Source organism: Melanotaenia boesemani, chromosome 18 (genome assembly GCF_017639745.1).
Source record: "Melanotaenia boesemani isolate fMelBoe1 chromosome 18, fMelBoe1.pri, whole genome shotgun sequence".
NCBI lineage: Eukaryota > Metazoa > Chordata > Actinopteri > Atheriniformes > Melanotaeniidae > Melanotaenia > Melanotaenia boesemani.
Genome location: NC_055699.1, coordinates 18,804,552 through 18,826,661, shown reverse-complemented (window position 1 = coordinate 18,826,661; position 22,110 = coordinate 18,804,552). Strand labels below are relative to the sequence as shown.

The following is a 22,110-nucleotide window of genomic DNA, read 5'->3' as shown; positions in this document are numbered from 1 at the left end:
AAGGTGGGATCCACAGGAAAGATAATGCTTGTTAATTGTGAAACCATATTTGCCACCTTATTCCAGAATGATAGGACTTCTGGGCAACTCCACAAAGAATGCATTAGAGTGCCAACTGTGCCATATGGGCAGAATGTACAGTATGGGTGGGGCGCTAGTCCCATCAGGTATCTTTTCTGCGGTGTCATATAGGTGCGGTGGCATATATTAAAGTGAATAAACTGATGGTTTGGGTTCTTAGATGAGCATACAATGTTGTCCCAGACAGAGTCCCAATCGATATCCACCTGTAAATTGCTAGTGTCTTTCTGCCAATCTTTAGTTGTATAGTCTGAGGATTTTAGATGACTGGACAGTTGTAGATAAATAACCGAGGCAATCTTTTTGGGGGTATTTGAAATCAGATCAACAATTGGGTGTAGTTTCAATTCAGGGCCCCACTGAATGTTTTGTGACCTAAGGGCTGAGCGTAGTTTGAAGTATAGGAAAAGAGAATGATTAGGTATCCTATAACGAGAAACCAAATCATTAAAATTTAGCAAGGCGTCTTCCCCACTGATATCGTTTAAAACATGTATATTACTGCCTGTCCATGGGCCTCTTGTAAATGGTCTATTCCCTGATAATAAATATCGGTTGTGCCAGAGCGCGGAATGTCTGTGCCATTTCACCTCTCTTCCCAAATGCTTTTCGGCCATTCTAAAAGTTTTAAAAACAAAGGAGATTAAGGGACCATGTCTGAGAGAACATTGTTTCAGAGAGATACCAGAAAACAAGAGATCCTGCAGTCTTAGAGGGACTACAAGGTGCCTCTCAATTTCTAACCAGGCGGCCTCTGGTTTTGGATCCAGCCAGTGTCTTATGTGCTGTAAAGTAAAGGACCAGTGATATAGTTTAAAGTTTGGAAGTGCCCACCCGCCTTTAAGTTTTGGCCTTTGTAATGTTAGCCATTTTATACGAGGGCGCCTGTTGTTCCATATAAATGATTTAAGTAGAGAGTCTAACTTGCCCCAATAGTCGGGTGGGGGGGATAATGGTAGCATAGAACTTATGAAATTGATCCTAGGCAGAATATTCATTTTAACTACCGATATTCGGGCTGGTACTGATGAGGGAAGCTGCCTCCATCTGTTCGTGTCTTCCTCTATCGTTCTCAAAATGGTGCTGAAATTATTTTTAGCAGTAAGGGACACTGACGGGGTTATTCGAATACCAAGGTAGGTCACATGTTCGGTGATAGTTAAATCAGAGGGAGTAGTTAGTGTTTTTTTGTCTATATTAAGGAGCATAAGGGCTGATTTTTTCATATTAATTTTAAAACCTGATATCTTCCCAAACATTTCCAAAATATTCAGTACCTTTGGTAAGGATGATTGAACATTAGACATGTATATCAAGGCATCGTCCGCGTATAATGAGATGTGATGTTTGGACGGCCCAATTGTAAATGGACTCAAAGATTTGTTTAGTCGTATATACTGGGCTAAGGGCTCAATAGACAGGTTAAATAAAAGCGGAGAGAGTGGACATCCTTGTCTCGTTCCACGGCGTATTCCAAATGAATTAGAAGAGAGTCCACCAATACAAACCTTAGCTGTAGGATTAATGTATAAGATTTGAATCATTCTAATAAATTTGGGACCGAAATTAAATTTTTCCATGGCTCTCCATAAATATTTCCATTCCACTCGATCAAATGCGTTTTGAGCGTCCATGAAGAACAAACCAAGTTGGGATTTAGATTTAGTTGATTCTTCAATAATATGGAGAAGTCGTCTTATGTTATCAGAAGCAAGCCTTCCTTTCATAAATCCTGTTTGATCATAGTTAATTAGTTTACTCATCACTTTTTCTAGTCGTATGGCAAGTACTTTAGCATACAGTTTGACATCGGCGTTTATCAAAGATATGGGGCGATAGCTGGCACATCCCAGTGGGTCCTTATTTGGTTTTGGTAATACAGTTATCAAGGCAATATTCAAGTCAGTAAGGAGGCTATTCTTTTCGATAGCATGATTAAGTGCATCAAGCCAAAGAGGTCCCAGAGTTTCCCATAGCATCAAGTATAAGTCAGCTGGGAGCCCATCTATCCCTGGTGAGCGGCCCTTATTAGTAATCTTAAGAGCCTTGTGGAGCTCCTCCAGCGTGATGGGAGATTCTAAGTGTTCTGCATCCTCTGAGGAGAGGAATGGAAGATTTAAGTTGTAGAAAAAATTATCTAATTGCTCCTGAGATAGAGTTGATTCAGGACTATAAAGTTTGGTAAAGAACAACTTAAGAGTATCTGCAATCTCGGATGGTGCAGTCACTACTCCTTTTTCCGGACTGTGGATGGCTGAGATGTTTTGTTTGTTCTCCTGTTGTTTAAGTGTCAGTGCCAGAAGTCTGCTTGGTTTACTGCTCTCCGAGTAGTATTTGTGTTTGGTTTTGTGCATTAAATATTCTACCCTTCGTTTAATTAAGTCATTTAGTTCTGACTGTTTAAGTTTAAGCTGGCATTCTTTCTCCTTTGAGTAGTTAGTATTCAAGTCCCTCTCTAGATTTTGACATTCCATTTCCAGTTCTTTTATCTTATTTTCTTTAGCTCTTTTGCTGTATGTACAGAAGGAAATAGAGTTGTTCCTTATAAAGCCTTTCACCGCAGCCCAAACAAACATCGGGTTGGCGACACTATTTGCATTAATATTAATGAACTCCTTCAGTTTGGGCTTTAGTTGTTTAATAAATTCTTCGTTTTGTAAGAGAGAGTTATTGAACCGCCACCTAGTTGGCCTGTTTTGCATAGGGAAGAGATTCAGTACCGTGATAATAGGATTATGGTCAGATAAGTAGCGTGGGAGGATATTAATTGACTTAACACAAGGTACCACTCTACTTGATGTCAGAATATAATCTATCCTGGAGGACATTTTGTGAGAGGCTGAGAAATAAGTAAAAGCCTTAGCTTTCGGGTTCATTATCCTCCAAACATCAACTAAGCCCAAGCTTTGGGAAAAATGGCCTAGGGCCTTGGAAGAAGTTGCTTGAGCTTGGGATATTGTGGGGTGTGATCTATCCAAGTTTTGATCAAAGAACGTGTTCATATCTGAACCAATAACTAAGGCGTGGTCATTCAAAGAGATCAGTTCTTTTGTCAAGGTTGAAAAGAAGGATGCTTCATAAGTGGTTGGAGCATATATCGATACGAAAGCCATCTTAACTCCTTGTATGGTGGTACAACATATTGCTAATCTACCTGATATATCTGAATTAATTCTTTCAATTACTAAATTGATAGAGCGCTTCATCAGTACCATAGCCCCTTTGGTCTTGGATCCATCCCCCGAGGCCACCACAGGTTTATAATATTTATTCTGCATTCTAGCTACATCTGTTGGTTTGAGGTGCGTCTCCTGTAATAATGCCACATCGATTTTGTGCCTGTGCAAAAAATCAAGAATGGAATTACGTTTAAGAGGAAGATTCAACCCTTTAACATTTAAGGATAATATAGAGATGTCACCCATTATTTTTAAAGGAACACAAAAAGAAAGTGAGAGTACTCACGCCAAAACACATAATAGTTATTAAACAGGTCATTAACAGAACTAACATAGTAAAGTAAACATCAATGTGTTGGTAATTGTGTGGCACCAGCCACACCCCCACCCTTCCCCTGAATCCATCTATAGCTAACATCCGTGACATTCACGAGGTGAAGTCTACTCACCATGAACATGTGCCTAACCCCCTTACATAACGAAAAACAAAGGAACTAAGCCAAGTCCAGATTGGTTAATGAGTATCATATCTCACAAATCTCTACATTATATTTACGATCGTGAGACAGTAGGTCAACTGAGTTTCAAAGCTCAGGAGCGCCTAGAAGACAGCAAAGAAAACACTGCTGTCCATAAGTAATAACTAATAACTTTGCAATAGCCTACCCATCAGTCCACCTCATTATGTAGATCAGTTTTCCATGGATGTAGCCGGCGTGTCCGCTGCTGTTGCGGTGGCTGTGGTGTTATCCGATTCATATTCTTCCAAAAAGCGCTCGGCGTCTTGCACAGATGTGAAGGATTTGGTCTCACCTTTAAGTTTAACCCGTAGTGTAGCAGGATAAATCAGAAAGCTGTCGATTGCCATCTGGCGGAGACGGGTTCTGACGCCTTTGAAGGCGCTCCTCCGTCGGGTCGTACCGGCGCTGTAGTCGGCGTAGAACTCTAAGCGTGTGCCGTCCGGGAGAGATGGATTGGCCTTCCTGGCGCCTTGAAGAATTGCCTGGCGATCCGGGTAGCGTAGAAGCCGGAGAATCATGGTATTGGCTTTGGAAGATCTTGGAGAGTAGACCCGATGCGCTCTGTCGATCTCCAGTGGAAGCACGGCGGACTTCTTCAGCTCGGGGATCCATTTAGGCAGCATGGATTTTAGGAATCCGTTGGCGTCGTCTCCTTCAATCCCAGGAGGTAAGTTGATTATTCTAACATTGTTTCGTCTCCCCCTGTCCTCTAATTCGTCAACCTTGATCTGCAGGTTATTCACTTCGGTAATGCAGTTGTTAGTATCTTTTTTGACCTGCCGAACAGACGCTTGGAGGTTGTCGACTTTTCCGGACAATGTGTCTACTTTCTTTGCTTGGACGTTCAAGTTTTCTTGAAGAGAGCGTAGCATGTTTCCATTTTCTGAGACACAAGATCTGAGGGTGGACAGTGCCTTCTCCAGCGTTTCGGTTAACATTCCTCCTACAATATCTCGTAGGGTGTCCCTTTCGGCCTCCACCGTTTGTCTGATTAGCAATGCTGCATGCTCTTGCTCCTGAGGTGGGTTAGCTCTGAATCGCTTATTAATGACATCTTGCTGCTTCTGCGGCGACTTCGCTAAATTTTTGTTCGGCATTGTTTAGGGAGACTTGTCGTCCTTTGTTGATAATCCAAACTGGACTTAAGGCCTAGAAAATGTCAAAATTCGGGGGTTTCGGCAGGAGCTCAGCGTGACAAGACCATTTCACAGCGTGCCTCACCGGAAGTCCTTCCACGCATATTTCTATTAAACTCAACTAATCCTGGATTAGAGGGCTGACACTTTCTAGGTCAGTCATGGCAAGCACCATTTTCCTGAATGTTGATTGGTGAATGTTATGACGTGTTCACACTGAAGTATGTGGTCTGGCATGAGCGTTGCCATGTGTTCTACAGCATGGCTGCCGATTGGCTGTCATTAAAATGGTTTTAGAAATCAGCCACATGACCAGCCATCTTCAATCATGTATGTGTCTTTTGTTTGCCTGAATTTGATATTAATGAGGATGAAATTTCCACCATGGATGTTTGCAGTTGATCACCTTGTTAGAGAATTGCATGCTGCGCAATTAGTACCTAAACATTTAACAGTTGTACACTTGCATTAAAAATTGTAGAGAAATTCTAATTACGTTCATCTGTAAAGGTGATTGTTCATTTTAAGTCTGTTCTTACATCATTCAACAAGTGAAATATCCTTAACTCTTTGCGAGTAGTGTATGCCTCACTACTTATTCCAATGGGATCTAAGCTCCAATCCACTAAACCTTCAACATACAGGCACCCAGTTCAATCAAATCAGGGTAAGACAGGTGTACCACCGAGCCCTCTACGTCCAAATGAATATATTGAATGAAATAATCAATTTAACCAGTAGGGGTAAAAAAAGAACCATTAAATTAGGTAAAAAAAAAAGTCAAATAATCAAATGTGGGGTCCCTTTGCTACAAATAAAAACTATATTCATAGGTTTGTCTAAGGTAAAATGAATTTTCTATGGGATTAGGTTGAGGGGCATTTTTATACTGGGAATCTATTTTGATATGGTTTTTGGCATGTGGGGCCTGGGAGCTGGATGCCTGGTTGGTTGCCCTGTGGGAGCTGAGTGTCAGTTTCCATACTAACAAAAAAGGTGTGACATGTAAGTGGTGATTACTATTCACTCGTGTGATCACCTGTGTAGGAATTTGGATTAAGAGAGGGGTTAAGTGTGACAACAACCTGAAACCTCTGAGAATCTATGTAAGTTAAGTCTTATTTTACCAAGCATGACTAGCTAAGAATTTTCACTAAGATAAAATAATGTTAAAACTTTGTGATGTTCTCTCACTTCCATCTGATTGTGTGCCAATGGAGGCTGGTGTTGCAGGAGGTAGAAGACAAGCTCCTTCAGTCTGTTCCACTATTACTATGTGCCTATTCTCAGATTATTCTCAATGGACCATCCATTACTGTTGGTAGACAGCTAGGTAATTCATCTGGTGGAGTAATTGTGTCTTGTATGGATGCTACTGATGCACTTTCTGGCTTTTTGTCTTTCTTATTTATGTCATCGTTGCTGGAGATTATATTCATCCACCTGACGAGGACATCTTGGTGTGCCTGGCTTGTCTGTCTGTAACATTGGTTAATCCACTGGCCTATGCTCACCCTCATTCCCCACAGGACCAACATAACCTCTCCTCAGAGAATATGCCCTCCTTATCTATCGTTGTGTAAAAAATTTGAATAAAAAGAAAGATCTGAATGCAGCTGAATAGTTTTTCACTCTCAACTATTTTGACATGGAGGAGTAAAAATGTCACAATGAAATAATTAAATATATCATTAAATAATTACTTAAATGTGTCATTAAATATTTAAAATGAAAATTAAATACATTAATGTGTTATTAAATATATCACAAATTCATTAAAATACCAATTAATGTACATAAAAACAAATATAATTATTTCACTATTTAATTATTTCATGGTCCTGTGTTGCAGAGCATCATGAATTTATTTTATCTGTCAACCTAGTCCATCAAAGTCAGTGGGCGATCCTGACGCCTGATTGGTTATCCTTGCTACAAATCCAGGCAAATACACTCCAGATACCTGATCAATGTAGAGCTAGTGAATATGGAGTGTATATTCAAACCAGGAAGTTACAGCTCCCAGACAAAGAGAGCATCAGACATCAGATAAAATAAACAAGAGGATCCTTAAAACATATAGAACACAACACACAATGAAACTATTAAAAAAATCTTTAAAAGAGATGCAAAACACATTTAATCATCTTAAGAGCATTAACAGACTTCAGCTAAATGATTTCCTAATAAAGCTCATTTACCTCCCTAAACTGATGAAAAAAGGCAAAGTTACGGAGCTTAAAGGGTCCCGGAGGGTGCTCCAGGACCAAGGTGCATAAGAAGAAAATGCATTTCTACTAATTTCAGTAGAAATTTTTGATACGTTACAAAGCAGCAGCCTGGATGAAGTGAATGCACATAAAAATTATTGGTTGGTATTAAGAAACTTTCAAAATATAATTAAACTTTACCCAATAGAGTTTTGTAACCTAAAATTAGCCAGTGATGTTTTCTTTCAAGGATCAGTGACGGCCAGGTGATAATAAAGCATGATGATGTGTGCTGGGTAAGAAATTATATACAATGCAGAGAACAATGGTAAAAAGATTCAAGGTGACTGGGCACAGATGATGAAGCATGCATATAAATGGTGTCAGCATAGTGTAAAACAGTGGTTTCCAACCTTATCTTCCTGGAAGAGCCCTTTCATGCAACTGCCAAAAAGCCATGGACCCCCTGACCCCCCATGCTGAAACCATGCTTGATTTCATGAGCCAGCATTTTACCACAAACAAAGCATTTTGGGAGAGTCCTGTTCTTGGATAAAACCACAAGTTGAAATAAAATGTCAGGTTGTTTTAAAAGAACAAAGATGTTCTTCAGAGTTATTTATTCAAACCAGGACGTTACAGCTCACAGACAAAGAGTGCATCATACATCAGATAAAATAAACAAGAGGATCCTTTATGGCAGCACCACAGAAGCATCCACAAGACACTTTAGAGACGGTCCCTTACTGCCACCTGCTGCTAATAACAACGTACAGCAGCAGCAAAGCATCAGATATCACATGAGATGTTATAGAAATAATCTTTATTATTACTTCTCATATCCTGTGAAAGAAGATTTCACCAATGTGTGGCATCATCAGGTCATCAGGTGACTTATTAATCTGTTATAGACACAATAATAAATCATTCTATATGTTACATTTATAACAATACTGACATTAAAAACATGATTGTGTTTTCACACATGTAGCTGATGAACAGCATAGCACTGAAAACAGATGTTATATATAGTCCTGCATATGTTTAATATTTGTATATGTACATCAGAGACAAAGATGGATGATGTCAGACCATCAGAAGATAATTTACTCATATAAATATAATAAAAACTAGTCTGAATGAGACCATATAACAAATGAGAGTCATAGTCATTTTCAAACAAACAGCTCTGACATGTAAAGGGAATCTATGACATGTTGTGATACAAACACACCTGTTGTCATTATATGATGTTGTGGTCACACAGTGTAGCTGAACAATACAGTTATAATGTGTGTTTGTAGCAACCAGTGAGTCCAGTGTTCAGTCCACCTGCTGGACTCTTGAGTCGAAGCCAAATCAGCAGAACAAGCAGCAGAAAATGAGGCAGAAAGTCAAACAAGACAAACCAGAATGACGACCAATGATTAAGTTTAACTAGAAATTAGAACTGAGATCACTTTTCAGAATAATTTAAATATCATATTTCACCACATAACACATGTTCATGTAGAAATAAAGAAGATAGAATAGAAATCCTTCCTCTAACAGAGAACTTGACATCTTCCTCGTCTTCTTTGTGGCTCATGAAGCTTGAATGTGGACCACCCTGCTGACATAATCTGCTTCTTCTATGTCCTGTGGAAATGAAACAGCACAGAGAGGTGTTGGTGCTCTGCAGGGAATTTATTGCAGCTCAAACTGTTTCCCAACAGGAGCTTTATACATGTTTATATATGCAGCTTACCTTCTCTGGTTTGTTGGAGAATCTTGATCTAATCCAGCTGAAAGAAAAAGACATGAGACAGATGTTAAACTCTGACATTTAAAAGAGACCAACTGGTTTCCAGCTGCAAAGTCTCATATCATAGAACAGTTTGTCTCACCATTCAAAGATGGCGGTTGTACTGTAGAGCATTACAATTAGCAGGATCTTCACTGTAACGTAGACAACAGCCCCAAACTCCTGAATGTCTGTAAAGAGACAGAGTCACCTTCTCCTTAGTGGAAAATGTTCTGCTTCAAAACATCATTAACTTTAATTCCTACTGATTGCAGACAAGTCAAATCTAAACTGATGTCCCGATTAAACTCTGATGTAATAAACCACAAACTAAACTAGTAAAGAAATTCTTCATAAACTTAATTAAATGTGTAACATGAAACATAAAAAGTTAAACTGACTCAGCTGAAATGTTTTCAAATGTTTTTACATGACTGAGTTCTCACACCTCAGAATAATTAACTAAACAGTTATAGTTGGATCTTTTAATCTACTTTGAATTAATGACTTACATGATAACAAAACCCAAATATGTAAAAATAATAAGAAAAGGTGATGTTAACTGTGTAAACCGTCCCTCAGACACATTAACGGGTTCCTCTGTTCAACAAAACTGAAACAGCCATGACTGAGACTGCAGTAAATTAACTGTTTACCTTTAATATTAAGACAGATTTCTTGGGACGTCTGCTTTCCCAGTTTATTTGCAGCCACACAGTAATAAACTCCTCCATCCGTTGCACTGAAGCTGTGAACCGGTCCCTCAGACACATTAACGGGTCCCTCTGTGTTGATCTTGAACCAGGTGAAGCTGCTGACGGGAGGCTTGGCTCTGCTGGAGCAGCTCAGCTTCACCCAGCTACCTGCTGACACCAAAGCTGATGGATTGATGGATGCTGAGGTGTCTTTAGGAGCATCTGAGGAAAATGTGACACACATGAACTTTATTGATCAGAAGCAGCTGAACCATGATGTGCTGACAGGATCACTTACATGAAACACTGAGAGTCTCTTCTGTCTCTAATGTGTTCACACGTTTTCCTCCATCCACAGGATATCTGGCAGAACATGTGATGGTGTATCCATCATGTGTGTGTGACAGAGTGATGTTCTGCTGGATTTTAGTTGTAAAGGTTCCATCTGTGTTTTCCTCTGTTTGTCTGTGAGAGTCTTGTTGGAGATTCCAGGTGAGTTCAGGAGGGGAGTGTGGACAGGGAGTGAAAGCTGAGCAGGTTATAGTGACAGACTCCTTCTCCTTCAGGTCCTTCACATCACCTGAGATTTCTATTCTGGGTCTCTGAGGAGAATCTGGTTTTTCATAACAAACACACATTTTACACAGTAAGAACATTTCTTAAACTCTCGGGTGATGGATGTTTTAAAAACATTCTTCCAAAATTAATTTCCCATTTAACTAAATTAAACAATAGAAATGAATAAATTTAATGTTTATTGATGTTAATAATCCTACAGTAGATGTTTCATTTCACAATGAAGTTTAGATTCATGAAGTTTGTAGTTTTACAGCAAAATCACTAATAATTCTTTTCTTTACTCATAAGAACATTATTTCAGACTAATAAAAATAAAACTCTCACCTTTAACTGTTATTTTAACAGGATTACAAGAAGCTGTTCCCTTGAACGGTTCGTTCTCAATCCTGAAGAAGTATCTGTCTGACTGACTTGAGTTTAAATTATAAAACAAAGTGGTGCAGCTTTTCTGACTCAGGTTTCCAATTATTTTCATTTTAAAGGAATTTTCTGACTTACTGCTGTTAAAAATAATATTAAATTGATTTTTTCCATATTCTGGGTCCCTTTTAATCCACACCCAAAACGTCTCTCTGCTGCCATCAAACATTTTTCTTTCATCCTTTTCTCCTGGTTTATCTCTAAAGCTACATGGGATTTGTAAACAAGATCCACTCAGTGTTTCCATCTGCTTTGGTGCAGTGATGAAGAGATGAACTTTGTTCTTATCACAACCAGCAAAAACACCTGTAAATCCAGATTAATGATGAACATAATGTTACATGTGGAAAAATTAAGCAATATCAGCATTTTAAAGTAGGAATAACTGAGATATTGTCTATAAATGAAAGTGAGGAACAAACATCTCACCTGAAAGAAAGAAGACACTCAGTAACATGTTGACTGTCACCACGTTCACAGACAGGGCCGCCATGAAACTCCCACATTCCTCCTTCATCTCTTGTGTTGGAGCTAAACAAAAGAGAAAATGAACAAACGTCCCCATTAAGTGTTTTATGAGAATATATCAAATACAGAATTTAGGTTGTTTTTCTTTAATATAATAACTTTAAACATTCAGATATTGAATATTGTCTATGGTAGAATTTACCGTTTAGCAGCGTTTACCTTGTTAGTAACTAAGAACTTCAGCAACGTTTAACTGAGATGAAACCAACAGACTCTAATAAAATAAAGTATTGTTCTGCAGAATGAAAATAATGAATAAATCAATTTAATATCAATATCAAAATATCAATTACTTTATTATGTTTTCTTACCAAATTGAAGCCGTATAGTTTTAGGAACAGATAACTAGTAGATTCTCTGTTGATGAGCAGCAGCACAAATAACCAACTTCTCTTTTTAAAAGCAAAAAATATTGTGAAAGCTCAGAGATATCTGGTTTTAGTCTGTCTTCATCCGTCCTGCTCCACCCACGTAAAGAGGAAGTCGCCTCACTGCAGCATCTTCAGCTCATTAGTGTGAATGACTCATTTCTCACAAGGTGTTTTATTTTTCATGCTTCACTGTCATTAATCCTCTGAATATTTAGACATGCAACATGAAAAAGGATGTGTTTTAGTATGGCTTGTTTTTTGTTAGTTTTGTCAGGTGCTTTTCTGAAAAATTTAAAAAAATCTTTAAAACATAAAAAGTTCTCATGATAGAAAAAAACAGCAACACTTGTATATGAGCCCAACTAACCAACTTCCTCTATTTACTTATAGTACTTTCTACTTACTATCAGATCACATTTTAGCATTTCTCTCTGATACTCTTCTCATCACACCCATCCTCCCACAGCACCATGTGTTTTGTTACACTTGTAGAGTGGAAACACTCCTGTGATGGACTGTGTGGTGTGTACTCTGCTTCTCATTCGTATCTGGGACAGACTTCAGCTCAGGATAATGTCTGAAAATGTCAGTACTCACAAATAAATTTGATACTAGCTTCAATTTGAGTGCTATGTTCAGGAAAATGTTCAGCTACACCCCCCTTGTCTCCAGTCAAACAGACCACACACACCCTCCACAAACCCACAGCTTTCCTGTCACCCTGCAGCTCAGTCATGGACCTAAACACAGCCTCATCTCCCTCCACACCAGGACACCCTGAGACATCCTCTGCTTCCCCCTCCAGCCAGTGGTGGTATGCACATAAAAGTTGTTTGTGACTTGCCATTAAATAAAGATAAAAGAACGCAGAAGAAGCAAAAGCGGGATTTTATTTATTTATTTATTTTAACTTTCAGTGGTAGCATTCTCCAAACCGGTCTTTTGGCTGGGCTTACACCAAAAAACTTTTAAAAGATTTACACAAGACTCTGAAAGACTACCAGCTCACATCTAAAGACCAATGTTTAGAGTCTTAAGTCTCAGACTGAGATTTGACAAAGACTGAATCTATAGGGTCACAAATTACAAGACTGCAACTAGATTCTTTTAGCATTTTTTGTGACATGTTGGACAGTTGATATGGAACAGGGCTGATCTGCACACAGTAAAGCAAGCAAGGGGAGAGTTTCCCTCCTGGATGGAATTACACATCATCATTATTAAGTCTGGCTTTGCATCTCCACCAGGTGTTACACCGACTCATCAGAATCTGGAGGGATGAATGAGTTTTTATTCTCTTATTTGTTAGATCATTATACTGTAACACATAAATGATCCACAGCAGACATTTACTTCTAATAACCACCCGTTCCTCTTTCTGGACGGTCCACTGACGACGTTTCATCACCGCTTCTTGTTCGTCTTTTTTCTTTTTTTTTTGCCGGTGGTCTGAATGTCGGGATTCCTGTTTCCGTTTTTGTCAGAGCTCATCTATTGGTTGTTGATCGTGTTTCGTCACTGCGACTTGCGATAATATCTAACATGTTAGAAATTGTCGCAGATCCAAGACTGGAGAAAGATTGACGTTAAACAGTGCAGATTACCAGCTCACACCTAACGACCGAGATGACGGGAGCGCGCTGTGACTCCAGCAAAACTCCTAAGATTTCCTAAAGACTTCCGTTTTTAGTCTGCGACCGTGAAAATCGTTTGGTGTGAGCCCAGCATTAGACAGTCACTAAAATATGGGTAAGGATGACAATGAAAGACTTTTGGGTGGAAACTTCCACTTCAAGAAGTTGCCAGATGGCCCTTTAGATAAAACAAAAGTAATCTGCAGACTTTGCAAAGCCGAATGTAGTTACCATAGAAGCAGTTCATCTCTGACTTACCAACTAAAAGCAAAGCATCCAACTGAATGTAGTTCTCACCAAACAACACTGCTTGAGCGTGGTACTCGAGGCTGCATAACAAAACCCATGAGTGAAAAAATAACCACTCCATTAGTTAGCTGGAAAGCTAAAAATGTTCAGCCAGTAAAAATAGAAGCAACACTTATCCATGCTTTGTTATGTTTAAATTGTCTTTTTTTTTTTGCAACACATTGTTATTTTCAGATTGTATTGTCTTGTTAGCTGGCTGATGTCTTTTTTATGAACCTTTTTAGTTTTTATTCCTGCACTTTACCCTTTAGGCCTGGGTGGATTATTAAGAAGACTATTTTTTTTTTTTTTCTTCCTTTATTTTATTCAAGTTCAAAGTATGACAGACAATCAGAACATTGAAATAGGCCCTGGTTGACAAAAAAATACAAAGATAAAATTATGAAGACCTTTTACATTAAAATAATACCATTGGATACAAAAGACAAAATAAGACTGCACTAATTAGAAAAAAAAAACAAAAAAAAAAAAAACATAAATACTAGGCACTTGTTACTCGGGGGTAATTGAAGCTGTCTGTAGATAAGAAAGCGTGCGTTCACTTTTTTTGTTTGACATCAATTTCAAGGTATCAATGTAAATTTTAAACTCATTCATGAAAACGTTAAAGTTTGGGAGGGATCTGGAAAATTTACATTTGTGAATATGAAATTTGCCTATTAAAATCATAAGGTTTAGTATGAAGCTAATTGCTTTGTCACTATGACTGAATTTTGAGATAATGTCTATGGGTCTAATTGTTATATGTTGTTTAGTCTTACTGTAGATAAATTTTTCCATATCCCTCCAAATAACAGATGATGTTGAGCAAATGCAAAACAGATGTAAAATGGTCTCTGGCTCATCACTACAAAAAGTGCACTTTTCATCAACCTCAGCAAACCTAGAAATAAGTGTGTTGCATGGGTAAATATTATGTAAAATTTTAAAATGAATCTCTCTAATCTTATTTGAAATACAGAATTGAGTAGGACATAACCACGCCTTGCGCCAATTTATATCAACCAACAGTGAGTCCCAAAAAAACTTTCCTCTGGGCAAAATCTTATTACGTCTTTGAAATACCTTCCTTAAATGTTTGTTTGTACATTTTTTATCCATTATGTCAATCCCATCAATTTTTAACGAGGGTTTTTGAATCTTTATGTTTTGATAATTTAGGTGACCTTTGATTAATTCAATCATACCAGTGGGGACAGCTTTAATAATAGAAGCAAACTCTCTGTACTTGACTGGAAAGGCTTTAACTTCCAAGAAGTTTTCATAACTGTAAAGATTTCCATTATCATCAAAAAGAGATGTCACAAATACTATATCATTTTCAAACCAGTTCTCATTATATATGCTTTTGTTGTTAATAGTAATATGACCATTGTTCCAAAGCAGTTCCTTGTGTGGAGAAAAATTATGAACATAGCATAGTTTCCAAGAAAGTAAAGCCTGTTGATGAAATTTGGAGAGTTTTAGTGGTAATTTAGAAACAGTGAAGTTGCAGCCCAATAGAAATTTTAAACCTCCTACTTTTTTAAATATATTGTGTGGAATAAAATTCCATAGTGACTCTGGCAGTTCCAAACATTTTTTAAGCCATTTAACTTTGAAGATGGAGTTTAGATGAAAAAAGTCTAAAATTTCCAAACCACCTTCTGCCCTCTCTAAACTCAAAATATTTTTCTTGAGATGGTGATGTCTATTTTTCCAAATAAACTTAACAAATAAGGAATTAATTTCTTTACAGAGCACATCATTAAAAAAAAGTGACAGAGCAGGATAAACAAACCTTGATACACCCTCAGCTTTTGATAATAAGACTCTTCCAAAAATAGAAAGGTCCCTCTGCAGCCACATATTAAGAATTAATTTGGTCTTCTTAACTTTTGGGAGAAAGTTAAGTTGTTGTCTAAGCTCCATGTCTTTTGTAATGTGAATTCCTAGATATTTAACAGTTTGCTTAACAGGAATATTGAACATAAGTCTTTCATCAGTCTCATATAAACACAAAATTTCACTTTTATTTATATTGAGCTTCAGACCTGAGGCTTCTGAAAATTGGCTAGTTGCTAGTAGTGCAGGTTCTATCTGTGATTTATCCTTTAGAAATAAAACCGTGTCATCGGCCAGCTGTGAAATCCTGACTTCTCTATTGAAAATTACTAAGCCTTGTATATTCGGACTATATGAGATATTCAAAAACAAAAGCTCAGCGACAACCAGAAACAAGAAACATGAAGCAGGGCAACCTTGGCGTACACCTCTTGAGACAGAGAATCTTTGGGACATTTTGGGATACAGAATAACTGAGCTATTTATGTCTTTATAAAACATGGCAATATTACTAATAAATTTGTCACCAAAACCAAAGATTTGCAGTGTTCGTATGATAAAGGCATGTTCAATTGAATCAAACGCCTTGTAAAAGTCGAGAAAAATCATTAATGCTTTGGAGTTTATATAATTAGAATAATCCATTAGATCCAATATTAATCTAATATTAGAACTAATATGGCGCTTGGCCATGAAGCCAGTTTGATTTTCACTAATTATTTCATCTAAATTTCTTTTTAGCCTTGTAGCATAAACATGTGCTAAAATTTTATAGTCTATATTTAGAAGTGACACAGGTCTCCAGTTATCTATCAATAGGGGGTCTTTTTCTGGCTTGGGAATCAAAGTTATCAATCCATGCTTCATGGTTGTTGTCATTTCTTGTCTGTCTATGCATTCATTGTACATTGATAAAAGATGTTTTTTGATTAAGTCCCAAAAATAAAGATAAAACTCCACAGTAAGGCCATCACTTCCTGGTGATTTTTTCAGTTTCATTAAGTGTACAGCATTAGTAATTTCAGAACATGAAAGTTTAGCTTCGCATTCCTGTTTGAAATTTTCTGAAATCAAGGGAGTAAAGTTTCTTATGTATTCCATAAAAGTGTCACACTTTATTTGACTAAATTGAGAAGTATATAGTTTACTATAGAATGATGTAATATAGTTAGAAATATTTTGAGGGTCAGAACTTATGATACCATCTATTTTCAGTGATGCAATATTGTTTCTTTTTCTATTTCTTTTTTCAAGCGCAAAAAAATAACTGGAGTTCTTCTCTCCTTCTTCTAACCATTTTGCATGAGATCTGATGAAAGCACCTTTAGTTAAATCGATGTACATTCTATCAAGCTGATCACTGAGACTTTTTAACGTTACCAGTTCTTCTTTAGATAAATCATGTCTGGAGCTTAGCACCTGCAACTGACTCATTAAGGCATTCATTTTTTCTGTTTTCTGTTTCTTTATCTCTTTGCTGCGCCGAATTGCAATTTCTCTGGTTTTAAATTTAAAGAATTCCCATCTTTGAATTGGATTCATTTCTTTTCTGTCAAATATATCTTTAGCGAGTAATTCAATACTTTCTTTAAAATGTTTATCATCTAATATATTATTATTTAATTTCCAGTAGCCTCTAATATTTGCTGTTTCTTTAGTTCCTCTCAACCTGAGACATATCAATTTATGATCAGATAAAGGGGCATGAGAGTGAAATACCTCTGTAACAAACTGTAAACTTTGTGATGAAATTAACCAAAAGTCAAGTCTTGACCACAAACTTTTGTCCGAGTTAGACCAAGTGTGGTCTTTGACATTGGGGTTCATAAATCTCCACACATCTGTTAACACAAAATGATCACTTAAAAATGAAGTGGGCTTGAAGCTCGATAATGATGCAGATCTAGGAGGATTCCGGTCTATACAGTCATCTGGAACATCATTAAAATCCCCACCTAAAATAATAGTAGCATCCTTGTATTTTGCTTTTAAGGTATCCAGGGTTAAGGAGAGTTCAGAAAATAGGTCCTTTGCACGAGCTGCTTTGTTAGGTCCATAAACATTGCAAATAATAAGCTGGAGGTTGTCAATTTTTAAAACTAAAATGATCCACCTGCCTACATTTGAAACTGCAGACTCCAGTACACAACCATTAAATTTATTTAGCAATACTGCAACTCCAGCTGAAGAATTAGAGCCATGAGAAAAAAATATTGTATCCCCCCATTGCGATTTCCAGAATTTTTCATCATCGATATTCGAATGAGTTTCCTGCAAGAAAATGATGTCAGTGTTGTGACTTCTGCAAAATAAAAACACTGCCTTTCTTTTTACGCTATCACGCAAACCCCTTACATTCATAGAACACAAATTCAGTGCCTCAAAAATAAAACAATCCATATTTTCTATGGTGTCTGATGTCTGGAAAGTTTAACTTTAACTGTCAAAGAATAAACAATAAAACTGATACTCACAAACCTTAGACCTCAACAATAAGTACCATTTACCTCGTTCATGAATTTTAAACCATTTAACATTTTTAACTGTTAGGCTCATTTAATACCGCTGTGTTTAATTTGACAAAAAACTCAGAGAATGAGAAGACTAAGGGGAGACTTTTTTCCCGTCGATGTAAGCTTCAGAACCACGGAAACCAGCACGTTTCCCTTGTTTTCTTGCTACTTCCACAAGAGGCCATAGCCTGTTTCTTTCCAGCCTGTCAGCGTGCGTCAAATCCTCCTTGAGCATCAGCTTTTTCTCTTTCAAGATTTCGCTTTCCCGAGAGACCCTCCAGATTTTATTTCTGAAATTTCTCATGGTGAATTGGACGATGATGGGGCGATTTGCGTTGTTGCGGGGCACTCCTACCCTGTGCACGGTGTCGACAAGAAAGCCGATCTTCTCCTGATCCTCCGGTACGAGCGCCGCAAACAGCTTCATGATGTCGGCTCGGATGTTTTCCCCAGCCGTCTCCTTCATCCCGTACAGCCGCAAATTCCAGCGCCTGCTGTATCGCTCTGCGTCGTCACTTCTCTGCTGTAGTTTTGAGGTTTGCTCTGATAACTTTTTCACTTGCTTTTCATTTTGTTGGACAAGGATTTCCACCCCTTTCAGTTGGTCACACACTGCGGTAATGGCGTCGGTGTTTCCAGACAGCTTTTGCTCAAGAGTGATGAAGCGGTTGGTTAAATCCATCACTGCTTTCAGAATGTCATCGTTTGAAGTGCCTTCAGTTTCATTTTTGGATCGTAATTTTTTCGAGTCCGGGCTCTTTGTTGGCGTTATTGGTAATGGCGTAAACAGACCCTCAAAGTTGCAAGCCTCTTGTTCAATTAAAGAAGTACCTTCTTTGCTTTTAGCTGTTCTTTTTGCCATGCTGATTTATGCTAGCTCGGCTAATTGCGGGGCAGTCTGTTGCTTTTCCCTCCTCTTTTTTGTTAACTCAATCCTCTTTTTGTCAACTTACAGTTTCTTTTCTTCTCTGCAATGGATCAGCGGTAGTTATTGCTCGGTTTAACTTTTCATTTTTGTCGTGGTACAGCTTATTGTGTCGGAGCTCTTCAAAATCCAACCACACTAGGCGCCATCTTGAGTCACCCTTCCAAGCACCATTTTCCTGAATGCTGATTGGTGAATGTTATGACGTGTTCACACTGAAGTATGTTGTCTGGCATGAGCGTTACCATGTGTTTTACAGCATGGCTGCCGATTGGCTGTCATTAAAATGGTTTTAGAAATCAGCCACATGACCGGCCATCTTCAATCATATATGTGCCTTTTGTTTGCCTGAATTTGGTATTAATGAGGATGAAATTTCCACCATGGATGTTTGCAGTTGATCATCTTGTTAGAGAATTGCATGCTGTGCAATTAGTATTTAAACATTTAACAGCTGTACACTTGCATTAAAAATTGTAGAGAAATTCTAATTACGTTCATCTGTAAAGGTGATTGTTCATTTTAAGTCTGTTCTTACATCATTCAACAAGTGAAATATCCTTAACTCTTTGCGAGTAGTGTATGCCTCACTACTTATTCCAATGGGCTCTAAGCTCCAATCCACTAAACCTTCAACATACAGGCACCCAGTTCAATCAAATCAGGGTAAGACAGGTGTACCACCGAGCCCTCTACGTCCAAATGAATATATTGAATGAAATAATCAATTTAACCAGTAGGGGTAAAAAAAGAACCATTAAATTAGGTCAAAAAAAGTCAAATAATCAAATGTGGGGTCCCTTTGCTACAAATAAAAACTATATTCATAGGTTTGTTTAAGGTAAAATGAATTTTCTATGGGATCTGAGTGTCAGTTTCCATACTGACAAAAAAGGTGTGACATGTAAGTGGTGATTACTATTCACTCGTGTGATCACCTGTGTAGGAATTTGGATTAAGAGATGGGTTAAGTGTGACAACAACCTGAAACCTCTGAGAATCTAGGTAAGTTAAGTCTTATTTTACCAAGCATGACTAGCTAAGAATTTTCACTAAGATAAAATAATGTTAAAACTTTGTGATGTTCTCTCACTTCCATCTGATTGTGTGCCAATGGAGGCTGGTGCTGCAGGAGGTAGAAGACAAGCTCCTTCAGTCTGTTCCACTATTACTATGTGTCTATTTTCAGATTATTCTCACTGGACCATCCATTACTGTTGGTAGGTAGCTAGGTAATTCATCTGGTGTAGTAATTGTGTCTTGTATGGATGCTACTGATGCACTTTCTGGCTTTTTGTCTTTCTTATCTATGTCATCATTGCTGGAGATTATATTCATCCACCTGACGAGGACATCTTGGTGTGCCTGACTTGTCTGTCTGTAACATTGATTAATCCACTGGCCTATGCTCACCCTCATTCCCCACAGGACCAACATAACCTCTCCTCAGAGAATATGCCCTCCTTATCTATCGTTGTGTAAAAAATTTGAATAAAAAGAAAGATCTGAATGCAGCTGAATAGTTTTTCACTCTCAACTATTTTGATGGAGGAGTAAAAATGCCACAATGAAATAATTAAATATATCATTAAATAATTAAAATGAAAATTAAATACATTAATGTGTTATTAAATATATCACAAATTCATTAAAATACCAATTAATGTATGTAAAAACAAATATAATTATTTCACTATTTAATTATTTCATGGTCCTGTGTTGCAGAGCATCATGAATTTATTTTATCTGTCAACCTAGTCCATCAAAGTCAGTGGGCGATCCTGACGCCTGATTGGTTATCCTTGCTACAAATCCAGGCAAATACACTCCAGATACCTGATCAATGCAGAGCTAGTGAATATGGAGTGTATGTTCAAACCAGAAAGTTACAGCTCCCAGACAAAGAGAGCATCATACATCAGATAAAATAAACAAGAGGATCCTTAAAACATATGAAACACAACACACAATGAAACTATTAAAAAAATCTTTAAAAGAGATGCAAAACACATTAAATCATCTTAAGAGCATTAACAGACTTCAGCTAAATGATTTCCTAATAAAGCTCATTTACCTCCCTAAACTGATGAAAAAAGGCAAAGTTACGGAGCTTAAAGGGTCCCGGAGGGTGCTCCAGGACCAAGGTGCATCAGAAGAAAATGCATTTCTACTAATTTCAGTAGAAACTTTTGATACGTTACAAAGCAGCAGCCTGAATGAAGTGAATGCACATAAAAATTATTGGTTGGTATTAAGAAACTTCCCAAATATAATTAGACTTTACCCAATAGAGTTTTGTAACCTAAAATTAGCCAGTGATGTTTTCTTTCAAGGATCAGTGACGGCCAGGTGATAATAAAGCATGATGATGTGTGCTGGGTAAGAAATTATATACAATGCAGAGAACAATGGTAAAAAGATTCAAGGTGACTGGGCACAGATGATGAAGCATGCATATAAATGGTGTCAGCATAGTGTAAAACAGTGGTTTCCAACCTTATCTTCCTGGAAGAGCCCTTTCATGCAACTGCCAAAAAGCCATGGACCCCCTGACCCCCCATGCTGTAACCATGCTTGATTTCATGAGCTAGCATTTTACCACAAACGATACATTTTGGTAAAGTCCTGTTCTTGGATAAAGCCACAAGTTGAAATAAAATGTCAGGTTGTTTTAAAAGAACAAAGATGTTCTTCAGAGTTATTTATTCAAACCAGGAAGTTACAGCTCACAGATAAAGAGTGCATCATACATCAGATAAAATAAACAAGAGGATCCTTTATGGCAGCACCACAGAAGCATCCACAAGACACTTTAGAGACGGTCCCTTACTGCCACCTGCTGCTAATAACAACCTACAGCAGCAGCAAAGCATCAGATATCACATGAGATGTTATAGAAATAATCTTCATTATTACTGCTCATATCCTGTAAAAGAAGATTCACCAATGTGTGGCATCATCAGGTCAACAGGTGACTTATTAATCTGTTATAGACACAATAATAAATCATTCTATATGTTACATTTATGACAATACTGACATTAAAACCATGATTGTGTTTTCACACATGTAGCTGATGAACAGCATAGCACTGAAAACAGATGTTATATATATAGTCCTGCATATGTTTAATATTTGTATATGTACATCAGAGACAAAGATGGATGATGTCAGACCATCAGAAGATAATTTACTCAGATAAATATAATAAAAACTAGTCTGAATGAGACCATATAACAGAAGAGTGTCAAAGTCATTTTCAAACAAACAGCTCTGACATGTGAAGGGAATCTATGACATGTTGTGATACAAACACACCTGTTGTCATTATATGATGTTGTAGTCACACAGTGTAGCTGAACAATACAGTTATAATGTGTGTTTGTAGCAACCAGTGAGTCC

General features: G+C 37.6%; 2 protein-coding genes across 2 annotated transcripts in view; both read right to left on the bottom strand.

The window, feature by feature from the left end:
- The window catches only part of LOC121628706 (B-cell receptor CD22-like), a 46,613-nt gene that overhangs the window by 8,498 nt on the left and 16,005 nt on the right, over nucleotides 1-22,110 (bottom strand). The gene's annotated exons all lie outside the window — the stretch shown is intronic.
- Nucleotides 8,282-11,505, bottom strand: LOC121628707 (B-cell receptor CD22-like). The gene is made up of 8 exons (XM_041967937.1): nucleotides 11,444-11,505; nucleotides 11,034-11,135; nucleotides 10,509-10,910; nucleotides 9,904-10,218; nucleotides 9,567-9,827; nucleotides 9,014-9,101; nucleotides 8,875-8,911; nucleotides 8,282-8,765 (listed from the first exon to the last, which is right to left on the bottom strand). The coding sequence occupies exons 2-8, from the start codon at nucleotides 11,119-11,121 to the stop codon at nucleotides 8,712-8,714; spliced, it is 1,245 nt and encodes a 414-aa protein (XP_041823871.1). The 5' UTR covers nucleotides 11,122-11,135; nucleotides 11,444-11,505; the 3' UTR covers nucleotides 8,282-8,711.